Below are 12672 nucleotides of genomic sequence, written 5' to 3'. Positions count from 1 at the left end.
AAAGCTACTGTATCTAGCGACTGTTACAAGGCCAGACATCGCAGCAGCAGTAGGAATCCTGAGTAGAAAGATGTCAAAACCAAATAATGCGGACTGGAATGCTGAAAAGAGAGTAATGCATTATTTGAAAGGAACCAGCAACGTTAAGCTCAAACTACACACAAGTGATAATTGCATTTTAACAGGATACGTTGATGCAGATTGGGCTGGAGATCCAGCTGACAGAAGATCTACCAGTGGACATATTTTTTTCCTCTCAGGTGGAGAAATAAGTTGGACAAGTAAGAAACAGTCAATTGTGACACTGTCTTCAACAGAAGCAGAGTGTCATGATCCAGGACTGGGTTTCGCTTTGGCCCATCCTGATCAGATTGGGGGTTAATTGTTCCGCCTCTCTCTGGCAGTGGGCGGCTATTTAATGCTCACTGGACCTAGGTCCAATGTGTTGTACTCCTGCCCTCGGCTGAGTTAGTTGACCTTGTGCGTACGTGTGCCTTGTGCTTGATATCTTGCTTGCTTGTTTGGTTTTGATCCGGTTCTGTCCCTGTTTCGAGTTCTGCCTGTCCCTCTTGTACTGCGCTACCTCTCGTGTATGACTCTCTGCTTGTGACCCAACTTTTTTCTGCTTGTCCCCTTGGTACCACGTCACCCTCTTGTGTATGACCTTTGGCTTTGTCTGACCACCATTCTGTTTGTCCCTCCTGTGCCTCCTTTGCCCGGACTGTGTGTGACTTCCATTTTGCCTGACTCTGATTTGTTGTATGGTGTCCTGTCATCTCTGAAAGCAGGACGCTAAGCCCCGCCCCCTTGCAGTCACATGACCTAGGTCCTGTGCCAGCTTGCTAACTTCAGCATCTTCAGGTCCTGTGCATCTTTAATTTCCGGCGCTGACTGGACCCTGACACCGATAGCTTGAAGCACGCATTGTCAACTCTGCTGCCCTGCTCCACAGGTATCTTTTAGCACTATTTCTGTACCCAGGACATGTGCACAGGCTCAGTGAGCGAGTGTAGTGCACTGTCTCTGACACAGAGTATGTTGCTGCAGCACATGCAAGTCAAGAAGTTCTGTGGTTAAGACAATTGTTGACAGACTTAGGACAACCACAGTTGGAACCAACAAAATTGAAAGAGGACAATTAAGGATGTCTTGTTCTTGCTCAGATGGAAAGAGTCAATCCAAGAACCAAGCATATTGATGTGAAGTATCATTTCTTGATAGATCATCAGGAACAAGGAGTCTTGAAGTTAGAATATTGTCCTACTGAAGAAATGACAGCAGACATCTTCATGAAGGTGTTGAATGCTGATAAACACCAGAGACTAATAAAAAAGTTAGGTTTGACTGAATAAGTCCTTACTGTTGAGAAAGGGTGCTGGCATATGCAACAGAAAAATGGACTTATTGTTTATGTAAAGGTGGACTTTACACTAGCCTGACAGCAGATGGCGATAGTGTGAAGTTATACTGTATGTTTGCTGTATTGTGGGGAGGGAAGGTCTCTGTTGTTGATACCTTTTACTTTCGCTTTTGACTGTATTATGGCAGCAGCACGGGCTGTGTGCTTCTGAATTCTTATCTCATGTTTACCCATAAGAAGTACATGCTGTTTACTCAAGATAACTTGCTCAGTGAAGTTCTCCTGCGTACCAGTGGATTCTCAAAAGATACACTCTGCTACACTCTGTCCGTCTCCAAACATGTCTGTCCTACATGTGATTGTGCCATTTCCAAAGAGAAAAGTCTAAGAAAAAAACTTAGAACAGAGGTTCATTTAAATTTGAACTTGTGATTTTGGACTTGAAGTTTTCAGGTGGAATAGGCAGTGATTGGAAGTTCTCAGTTGGCATTGATTGCTGCTATCTGGGTTATCTTCATTAGAGATTTCCACTCATCACCAGTTCCTGAGACTGCAAGGTGTTGTAGACTGTGAAAAAGAAAAATGAAGAATTGAGTTAGTGTAGGGAAGGTGACCTGACGGACGGACGGACTTGTCAGTAAAGAGAAGGAAAGGTTTGCACAGTGTAGGTAGGTGTCAGTTATTACAGTGGGGAAACAGCTAGGAAAGTGTAGTGGACGTGCAGTACCTTGGGTTGACCATTAGATGGCAGGGAGGAGTGTGAGCAAAGGACTTGACAACAGCTTAGGGCTTTAGAAACCGTTGGTCATGGGGGGCGGGGTTACAGTGACAGGGGACCGGGAGAGCTATAAATACTGAGGAAGGGTTCCAGAAGGTTCCAATCCCCAGGGGGAGCTCCAGTGACAGGAGGACTGCGACAGTCTGTGCGCTGTGAGGAGAATCTAAACCAGGGGGACTGAGGAGAGAGAACGTCAGGGGGGTGATCCTGACAGGACGAACCGCAGAAGGGACGAAGCACTGGGTGTGAGACACTGTATTTGACACGACGACTGATCAGTGGAAGCGCTGTTGGTTTACGGGCCTAAGGCGGCCACAGTGACGGACCTGTCAGGAGCGTCGACGAGTGAGGAAGGGACGGTGTGTACAGACACGTTCTTAGTGTAAAGTACGGTGTGAGAAGCGGCTCTGGAAACGGAGGGCCGTGAGGTGAAGAAAGTACGGTGTGCATTTGAGGCCGTCAGGCGGACGGCGAGTGTGAATAAACTTGGACCTGTTGCACCCTGAACTTGCCTCCATCTTGTCTCTGTTTCGTGTCTGCACGGTAAGAAGAGAGACCACCCCCCAGCCCATCTCTGCAAACCGACCCTACATTTGGCGTAGTCGGCAGGATCGCCGCCGCTAATACATCATCTTCTGCGGCAGGCCTGCCTTAAAGGATGGAGAAGGACTTGGACTGTGCTGCTTGGATTATAAATACATGGGGATTACAACTGGCTTACCTGTGGATTACAAAATGGGAGCGCTGTGGTGACTCAGTGGTGCTGACAGAAGATCCGGGGCGGCATCAGGTGCTGCACAAGATGGCGGCATTACTACAGCGCAGGGGAGAGGTCCGGGTGTTTGCAGCCGTGTTGAATGGACTGGGACACCCTCCAACGTACCCCCGTGGACAGCAGTATGTGCCCGGAGGCCGACGCTCCCATGTACTGGACCCTGGCAGATGGGTGGAAAGGCCTGCCGACGCCCCACCCCACAGAGGGAGTGACCCCAAGGGAAAGCTGGGGTGCAGCTGCTTGGCACCATTTGATTGCTGCCCACCGGACGGTATGAGACGCTGCGGGTGTCGGGGCATCGACCGCCTGGAGTGGCGATGGCGGCGAGAGAACACGTCATCCTCGGGTCCCTGGACAAGAAGCGGAGCCCGTGCGGAGCCAGAAGGAGCGGCCGCCATTGATTCCGGCGGAGAACTTCCCCATGGAGCTCCTGAGCCTGGAGGCTAGGCCCGCTGAACACCGAGTTGGAGAGCGGAGACTGCGGGAGGAGCCGCGTGGTGACGTGATGGAGACAGCGGCGCCGGGGAAGGTGAGAATTCCCCCGGCTCGGCCGACGGCTTCACAAGCGGCCTCTATCATTCTGTCACAGCAAGCAGTCTCCAGCGTACCGGAAGGTCTGGCTGCAGAGGGCCCTATGGTATTTGCGGAGTTGAGCGAGGCCCCTGCCCCTGGGCCATCCCGCCCAGAGTCATCAGGCCGGAGCTCGTTTGCGGAAGACACGGCTGTGCTCCCTCGGCCAGAAAAAGTTCCATCACCAGAACCGGCCGTCACTCCGGCTCTGCTGGAAGATTTGGATGCGGCCTACCCTAAGGCCGCGGTTATGCCAGCGTTAGAACCGGCTGCGGCCTGTTTGACAGGCCCTGTGACACCAGCCCTCAAGGACCCGGCTGTCCCCATCCGCCACCCGGCCCCAGCAGCTGCTGGGCCGCAGAAACCATCGGCCGCCTCTGTCCCACGCCCTTTCTCGGCAAGGTCCCGCCCACCGGACTCTGGGACTGGTGCGACACCCTCTGTTTGGGTTGCGGAGGTGATAGAACAGAAGAAGATCCGGGAGCGGGAGATATGGAGCCTGCTTCACTCAAAAGGGGAGGCTGGCATGGCAGTGGAAAGATCCTGGGGACGGCTGGTGTACACCAACACGGACAGGGGGTACGGTTTTATTCGTGAGCAGTCTGGCCAAAAAGTGTATGTGAATGTAGCCTCCATATGTCATGGCCGGGCCCTGAAAGAAGGGGACTCCGTCTCCTACTATAAGGAATACTGCCCCCGCGGATATTATGCGGTGGCAGTGCTAGAGGAGCCCGAAGGAAGCGAACCCCTGTAAAGAGGACTTGAATGGACACCCTCAGAATTCCCAAAACTCCACGGCTGTGGGGTCCCTCACTACTGACTGCTAGAAGGCGGATTGAACTGTCAGGAGTTTGCAGCAGCGTTGTGCAGGTTATAAGGACAGTAATGTTTAAAAAAAAAAAAATGTTTTGTTGTTGTTTATCTGATGCAACTATTTTTCTCTCTTTCTTTCTTCTTTCTATGTTCCTTGTATGGGAAGTATATGTAAATGTTTGCCTGACAGAACGGGGATACGGAAAAGCGGAGGAGTGTCCAGGTCCAAGGAAGGGTGGAGGACGAAAGGGGATCTGCAATGTTATGTTGTTGTATGTTGGTTTTAAAAGCAAAGGAAAATGAAAAAACAAATATAAAAATGGGTACTTGTGCTATTATAAAGTTGTTTAATGTATAATATGCCAAAGTAAAATGCAACAGGTCCGGGTAAGGGAAGGTCTGCGGGACCAAAGGAAAGTGTGAGATCCGGTAGGGATCTAAGAGTTGAGGAGGTCTGGGAGACCGAGACGCCGACCATGACATGTAATTGAAAGAAGGGTAAATGAGTTGGAAGACGTGAGAGAAACAGCCGTCCTAGGTCAGGTCCCCAACACCACGGACACCCCTGAAGGAGGAAGGCGGGCGCTGGTAATGATCTGGAAGGTATGAGACCTCGATCATGGCGTACCGAATAGTGGAAGGTGAGAGTAGGGGAAGGTACACGCCATAGAGAGAATATAGGTATACCTAGCCCAATTTGAAAGACATTGTCATGTGGCATGCGCGCTGGTGAGTAGCAGTAGGCTGCTCAGAGAATAGTGCTCCCAGTATGGTTCGGCCCCCGCAGATAGTGGGTTTGGCTCAACAGCTGGTCCGACAACAGAGTGTAGGTGTAGCTTCAGAACGACGAAGGCAGGGATGACGATTGTCGAGGACGACAATGGACAAAGGAAGGAGGAGTGTAGGGAAGGTGACCTGACGGACAGATGGACTTGTCAGTAAAGAGAAGGAAAGGTTTGCACAGTGTAGGTAGGTGTCAGTTATTACAGTGGGGAAACAGCTAGGAAAGTGTAGTGGATGTGCAGTACCTTGGGTTGGCCATTAGATGGCAGGGAGGAGTGTGAGCAAAGGACTTGACAACAGCTTAGGGCTTTAGAAACCGTTGGTCATGGGGGGTGGGGTTACAGTGACAGGGGACCGGGAGAGCTATAAATACTGAGGGAGGGTTCCTGAAGGTTCCAGTCCCCAGGGGGAGCTCCAGTGACAGGAGGACTGCGACAGTCTGTGCGCTGTGAGGAGAATCTAAACCAGGGGGACTGAGGAGAGAGAACGTCAGGGGGGTGGTCCTGACAGGAAGAACCGCAGAAGGGACGAAGCACTGGGTGTGAGACACCGTATTTGACACGACGACTGATCAGTGGAAGCGCTGTTGGTTTACGGGCCTAAGGCGGCCACAGTGACGGACCTGTCAGGAGCATCGACGAGTGAGGAAGGGACGGTGTGTACAGACACGTTCCAAGTGTAAAGTACGGTGTGAGAAGCGGCTCTGGAAACGGAGGGCCGTGAGGTGAAGAAAGTACGGTGTGCTTTTGAGGCCGTCAGGCGGACGGTGAGCGTGAATAAACTTGGACCTGTTGCACCCTGAACTTGCCTCCATCTTGTCTCTGTTTCGTCTCTGCGCGGTAAGAAGAGGGACCACCCCCCAGCCCAGCTCTGCAAACCGACCCTACATTACTATGGTATTTCCACTATTTTTCTAATGTAAAAAACCTTCATAAGTCACAAAATGTTTGTAAAACTCAGAAGTTGTGCAAAAATATTGTGTTTTTTGGCATTTTCATTTAGCGTTGCTTAAATTGGTGAATTTATGAAGGATTTCGTCTCGTCTATGGCCCAACATTCTCCAGTAGTGTGTTCCTGTCCCCGTACATCTCCGGCAGAGGCACACCACACTGGTAATGAATTATGGGCCTCTTACACCTTATTGAATTGGGCCCTAAGTTTTCCTGTAGACTATGAAGAACATTTGATTAAGGTGTGAGAACGTTGTGTCCACTCTACTAAGCTGGATGACAGAGGTGGATGATTGGCACGGATGATGGCGGCACGGCATGATGATAAACCTGATTATCACTTTCTACCTCTTCATTGATGTTTTGCAGATAGAGATGGGAGTTGTGAACCCGATTCTCCAGAAATACATTGTAAAACACTGGATGACACCTTGTGCGCCAGGGACTACCAGTGCCCTGAACCCATGAAGTGCTGTAAAAAGGGCTGTAAGCTGGAGTGCCGCCATCCTGTAAGTAATACAATCGATCATATGAGAGGGATCGAACAAACAAACAGTTGTTACCCCAACACAAAAATCTGTATTACATAAAAAATGATAAATAGCGAAAGTATGCTTGGCAATTATCGGGCGTAATTGTAGGATGTCTTTTCATCTTCTCAGTTTTTATCAGCATGTGTCTTCTGTGCGATGCCTCCTGCTCATCGACGTGCCGGTTATCTCCACTTGTCGCGTACTGAAAAGGCCAAAGCCCTTGAGTTAAGAGATCATAGTTGTCACTCTGGCAGATCACAATGCCCGTAGATTGAGATGTCAGCAGTGGTCAGCGTTGTTTCTCCCTGTGATTGGGAGAACGATGACAAATTGGAAATACAAGTAGAGGTGTAGAGACGCGAAACTGCACAGACGGATGTTAGAAGAATGGAGGCAGGATTGGAGATCTGTCCTCTTCAGGGATTTGTCCCAATTTTGTCTTGGACACAACGATAGGTGAAGAATGATCTGGAGACCACATGGGAAACACCATGAAGAGGCTTCCATGAGGAAACTCACATGAGTTCTTCTCCAAGAATATGGCCTGGGGGGACATAATGTACAGTGATCAGACACCTCTGCATTCAGGTGCACTAATAGCGTGGCATTACGTTGATTTGTGATGGATTAAATTTTTTGGCAGTTTCTCCAAAGTGTCCTAGGAGCCGTTTTTCACACTGTGAGCCATCTACATGACCTAAATCTGCTTCCATGGCCACATTGTCTGCAGACTTGTCTCCATCAAGCCCCAGCTGCACAGCAAAAGAAGGAGCAAGGTGCAAAAGAGGGAGAAGGGTGCAAAAAGAGGGAGAAGGGTGCAGAAGAAGGAGCAGAGTGCAGAGGAAGCAGGGTGCAAAGGAGAGAGCAGGGTGCAAAAGCACCATAGGCAGCCCCTAGCATATACATCAGCTGCAATTGGACACTGCACCGATCAACTGAGCACCCCAAATCCAGCTCAAAGAAGCTCCCTTACAATACGTGAGTTGTAAACTTAAGCAAGGCATAAATGTTCTACTGATGGCGTCCTCACCTGACAGCGGGGGCTCAGTGGAAGCACAACACAGAGGAGGAGGAAGTTGTCCATGCAGCTGTGGAAATGGTACCACCTCGGAAGGAAGGGTTAGTATGGCAGAAATGTGGAAATCCTTACTCAGAACGCCGCAACATCCAGCACCACCTTCTGATACGGTCCATATTAGCAGGAGGCAGCGTTTAGGTTATGCCGGTGTAGAAACTTAATATTAACAAGATTAATAGGTTAGACACTAAAAAAATGCAGCATAGCCTTACGTTTTCTGTACAGACTAGCAATCCTGACACCACAGTCTCTAGCGGTGCCTGCTGGTGCAGAGACAGACCTAACCAAACAACTATTAGATGGCAACTTGGAATGAAACTCCCTAAATTCGGTTCGTGTTGCTTCACGTTCTTCCTAAAGTAAGGGAGGGCAGAGAAGACTGTGAATTACCTACAAGAGGAGAAGTGTGCTGGTCAAAAAAAACATGTTACAGCGAGTAAAGTAAATAACGAAATACCAAACAAAGATTAAAGCAATTACTGTTAGCAAATATACAGCCTACTTGCTAAAGTGAAACAGAAGAGAGGTGGAAAGTATGGCAAGGAAACAGCAAAGTGAAAACCCTAAGCTCCAAGCTCACAGACTGGCTCCACACATCAATACAATCACAGAGCATCTAAATCAGGGGTCTCAAACTCGCGGCCCACGGGCAAACTGCGGCCCTCGGGACAATAGTTTACAGCCCTCACCGCATGGGCCCTCGGGACAATAGTTTGCGGCCCTCACCTCGGCCGGGATCTCACATGCGAGAAACACGGCCGAGTCTCGCATGTGAAATCCCAGTCACAGGTAGTACCGCTCATTAAGGTCATGAATATGGACGCCACTCCACTCTCATAGGCGTGGCGCCCATATTCATGAGCTTAATGGGCGGTACCACGTGACGTGTGACCGCGCCCTCTTACAGGAAGAAGTTCACGCTGGACCATCGGAGCTGCAGCAGGAGGAGGTATGATGATAGCTAGACAATCACAGCAGCCTGCTGTCAGCAGGCAAGGTGTGTGAGTCACACTCACAACACATGCAGCAGGAGCAGCCGAGCAGGGACCGGCCCGCGCCGGTTCAGAATGAGTGGTGGGACGGTGCGCTATATTGCTCCAAAGTGGAGGCGGGAGCGGAATTTGCTGCTCAGCGGGACAGAACAAAAAGCGGAAAACACAGCTAATACTGAAACAGTGACACCCAGTGGAATTATCGATTACACAGCCCCAAACATGTCTTTTTCAAAACCAGCAGTGAGGAGAGAGGTTGGTGATGAGCACAGACAATTTCAGGAAAAGTGGGAAGTGCAATGTTTCTTTGTGGAGCACAGGGGCATCCGACGAGTCTTAGGCCTGTTTCACACTTGCTTTTTTTTGCAGCGCGTTTTTCCCGCAAAAAAACGCATTGAAAAACGCATACAAAAGCATACAACTGCTGCGTTTTTTTCAAGCATTTTTATGAGCATGCATGAAAAAAACGCAGCGTTTTTAAGCGTTTGTATGCGTTTTTAGTGCGTTTTTACCGCGTTTGCGTTTTATTCCAACATTAGGTGGCCACTCACACTAACCCAAACCATGACTTTACTAACCCTAACCCTGACCCTAACCCTGACCCTAACCCTAACCCTTAACCAAACCATACTTAACCCTAACCCTAACCCTAACCCTTAACCAAACCATACTTAACCCTAACCCTAACCCTAACCCTTAACCAAACCATACTTAACCCTAACCCTGACCCTAACCCCAACCCTAACCCTGACCCTAACCCTGACCCTAACCCTAACCCTTAACCAAACCATACTTAACCCTAACCCTGACCCTAACCCTAACCCTTAACCAAACCATACTTAACCCTAACCCTGACCCTAACCCTGAACCTAACCCTTAACCAAACCATACTTAACCCTAACCCTGACCCTAACCCTTAACCAAACCATACTTAACCCTAACCCTGACCCTAACCCTAACCCTGACCCTAACCCTTAACCAAACCATACTTAACCCTAACCCTAACCCTGACCCTAACCCTAACCCTGACCCTAACCCTAACCCTTAACCAAACCATACTTAACCCTAACCCTGACCCTAACCCTAACCCTGACCCTAACCCTTAACCAAACCATACTTAACCCTAACCCTGACCCTAACCCTTAACCAAACCATACTTAACCCTAACCCTAACCCTAAACCCCCTTAACTAACCCTAACTTTACCCAAACCCCTAAATTCCATTGTCTAAACTAATGGTAAAAAAAAAACGCATGTGCAAAAAAACGCATACATAAGCATGCCAATGCGCACATATGCTCACCATAGACTTATAATGGGTGTCTTGCTGTAAAAAAACGCATTGCGCGCGCATGCGTTTTTTTGAGGCAAATCGGACGCACAAAAAATGCAACAAGTTGCATTTTGTGCGCCCGAGCGCATACCGCAAAAAAACGCATGCGCGGTAAAATGCGTACAAACGCATGTGTATGCGCACATAAGCGCATCCCATGCAAAGTATAGGGAAAAAAAACGCATGCGCTATTTAGCGCTAAATTACCGCGAAAAAAACGCAAATGTGAAACCAGCCTTATGTGCACAGAGAAAGTTGCCGTGCCCAAAGAATACAATTGGAAACGTCATTACATAACTAGACATGCTGAGGAGTCTGCAAAATACCAGGGAGATGAAAGAGCCAATCGGGCTGCTAATCTTAAAAGAGATCTACTGAGGCAACAAGATCTCTTTAAGAACGCAGCCAAAGAGAAGGCTGCAGCAGTGGAAGCCAGCGACGGGGTTAGTGAGATGATTGCTAAAGCCGGAAAGCCATTCAAAGAAGGTGAATTTGTGAAAAAGTGCGAATTACAGGCGGCGAGTATTGTCTGTCCAGAAGAGAAAGGTCTGAAGAAGCCATGTTCAAAACAGTTTATGTTCAATGTTCCATTCATGTTCAGAAAGGTAAATGTTAAAGAACTGTTAATACGGACATCTGAAGAATAAGAATTCAACTCTAGGCGGTTTCTTCAGTCTCCTATATCTGCTGTATTATTATCATTTTCATTTTATTTCTTTAATACTGATTGATTTATTTTTTTCTTATGATTTTGTTAATTTATTTTTATTTTTTAACACAAAATAAGATGAAAAAATAAAGACATTTGATAACATTGGAATGTTTTTGTAAGAGCTTTTCTTGTGGAAAACCTGATGCGGCCCAGCCTCCCCCACATTCTACCTCCAGCCGCCCCCGGGTAAATTGCGTTTGAGACCCCTGATCTAAATGAATCTATCACCAGCAGGAAACGCCCGCGGGGGACAGAGTATACAATGACGAGCAGACGGAGAACAAGGTTTCAAACTTTTGACTTTCACGCTCCATATCTCACCATTCACTTCTGCTTGGAACGTGAGACCAACACCAATTTATAGACAATTATCTCGTCTATCTCATACACACATTTCACTTGCAGCTAATTAGCATATGATTAGTTATGCAGATTCTTAAGTCACTGCATTGTTACTGTTTTGCTCCTAAAATCTAAATTTTCATTTTTTATTATTTTGGCAGTATTTTGTAAATCCACCTTTGGTTTTCACCACGGCCTGAATCCTTCTGTTCACACTCTTGATCAGATTCAAACATGTCTCGACATGTTTATTTTAATTTTTTTAATTGAATTTTTTTGTTGAGATTCTTAAGAGAAAAACTAAAACTAAACTAAATATATCGACATGTATCTTCAGCACTACTTCACTTCAAATTGTATATTATATTAAAGTCAGTGAATTGACACTTGTGACATCTGTCCCCCAAAAACTAGATGAAAAATTAATAAAAAATAGTAACTGTAATGATACTTTGCAGAACTGAATCCTCATCATTCATTGTGTCGTCTTCCATCAGATCTTCTAATAGAGACAAGGTGAAGATGGCCGGAGACTCCGGGCAGCTACCGAAAGAAGAGACCAATGGACGTAGACCAAATCTGTATATCCTGCGATGTCTAGTGGATCGCCCTCTGTAGACCCGTCTGGTGGATCGCCCTCTGTAGACCCGTCTGGTGGATCGCCCTCTGTAGACCCCTCTGGTGGATCGCCCTCTGTAGACCCGTCTGGTGGATCGTCCTCTGTAGACCCGTCTGGTGGATCGCCCTCTGTAGACCCGTCTGGTGGATCGCCCTCTGTAGACCCCTCTGGTGGATCACCCTCTGTAGACCCGTCTGGTGGATCGCCCTCTGTAGACCCGTCTGGTGGATCGCCCTCTGTAGACCCGTCTGGTGGATCGCCCTCTGTAGACCCGTCTGGTGGATCGCCCTCTGTAGACCCATCTGGTGGATCGCCCTCTGTAGACCCGTCTGGTGGATCGCCCTCTGTAGACCCGTCTGGTGGATCGCCCTCTGTAGACCCCTCTGGTGGATCGCCCTCTGTAGACCCGTCTGGTGGATCGCCCTCTGTAGACCCGTCTGGTGGATCGCCCTCTGTAGACCCGTCTGGTGGATCGCCCTCTGTAGACCCGTCTGGTGGATCGCCCTCTGTAGACCCATCTGGTGGATCGCCCTCTGTAGACCCGTCTTTGCCGCTTCTCTGTAACTGTAGTGTCCTTGTCCATGACCACAGTCTGTAGTAGATCGTTTGCGATATTCAGATCCTCGTGATGTTAGGACACCTTGATTCTAGTTTGGATCTGTAGGAGTGAATAAACTTGAGGATACCAAGAGTTTTGTGTGTTCTATGGTCGCAGTGCATTTGGAATGTTAGCGGGGTCTGATGCAGGGTTTCGAAATTTGTCAAAAATTAATCATGAATCTAAATCACCAACCAGTCACATCACATGATGCCGGCCACGAACGTCTGTTCTGCTATTTCCTCAATGCTAAGACATTACATGATGGCTGGTCAGTGACACCCACAGCGAGAGGTGGATACTAGTAGCCGGATATTTCCAGCAGCCGACTCTCTGAAGACAACCCTAGTGGTCATATTTCTATAGTTGAGAAATTCACGTGTCATGAGCGCTGATCACATTTACCTTATCTAAATATGTTACAAATTCTTAGCCC

General features: G+C 48.3%; 1 protein-coding gene across 3 annotated transcripts in view; it reads left to right on the top strand.

The window, feature by feature from the left end:
• LOC141065368 (antileukoproteinase-like) overlaps positions 1 to 12329 on the top strand; it is a 37293-nt gene extending 24964 nt beyond the window's left edge. For all 3 annotated transcript variants that reach the window (XM_073557813.1, XM_073557811.1, XM_073557812.1), the window contains exons 3-4: positions 6399 to 6538; positions 11517 to 12329. In XM_073557813.1, coding sequence (XP_073413914.1) covers positions 6399 to 6538; positions 11517 to 11525 — 149 coding nt within the window. In that variant the 3' untranslated portion in view covers positions 11526 to 12329. The remainder of the gene's footprint in view (positions 1 to 6398; positions 6539 to 11516) is intronic.
• Positions 12330 to 12672: the final 343 nt, after the last annotated feature.

The sequence above is a fragment of the Dendrobates tinctorius genome, unplaced genomic scaffold, assembly GCF_039654945.1.
Source record: "Dendrobates tinctorius isolate UK_male_01 unplaced genomic scaffold, ASM3965494v1 ptg000251l, whole genome shotgun sequence".
NCBI classification, from domain to species: domain Eukaryota; kingdom Metazoa; phylum Chordata; class Amphibia; order Anura; family Dendrobatidae; genus Dendrobates; species Dendrobates tinctorius.
The sequence above is the reverse complement of the archived record's forward strand: the minus strand, read 5'-3'. Positions and strand labels throughout refer to the sequence as shown.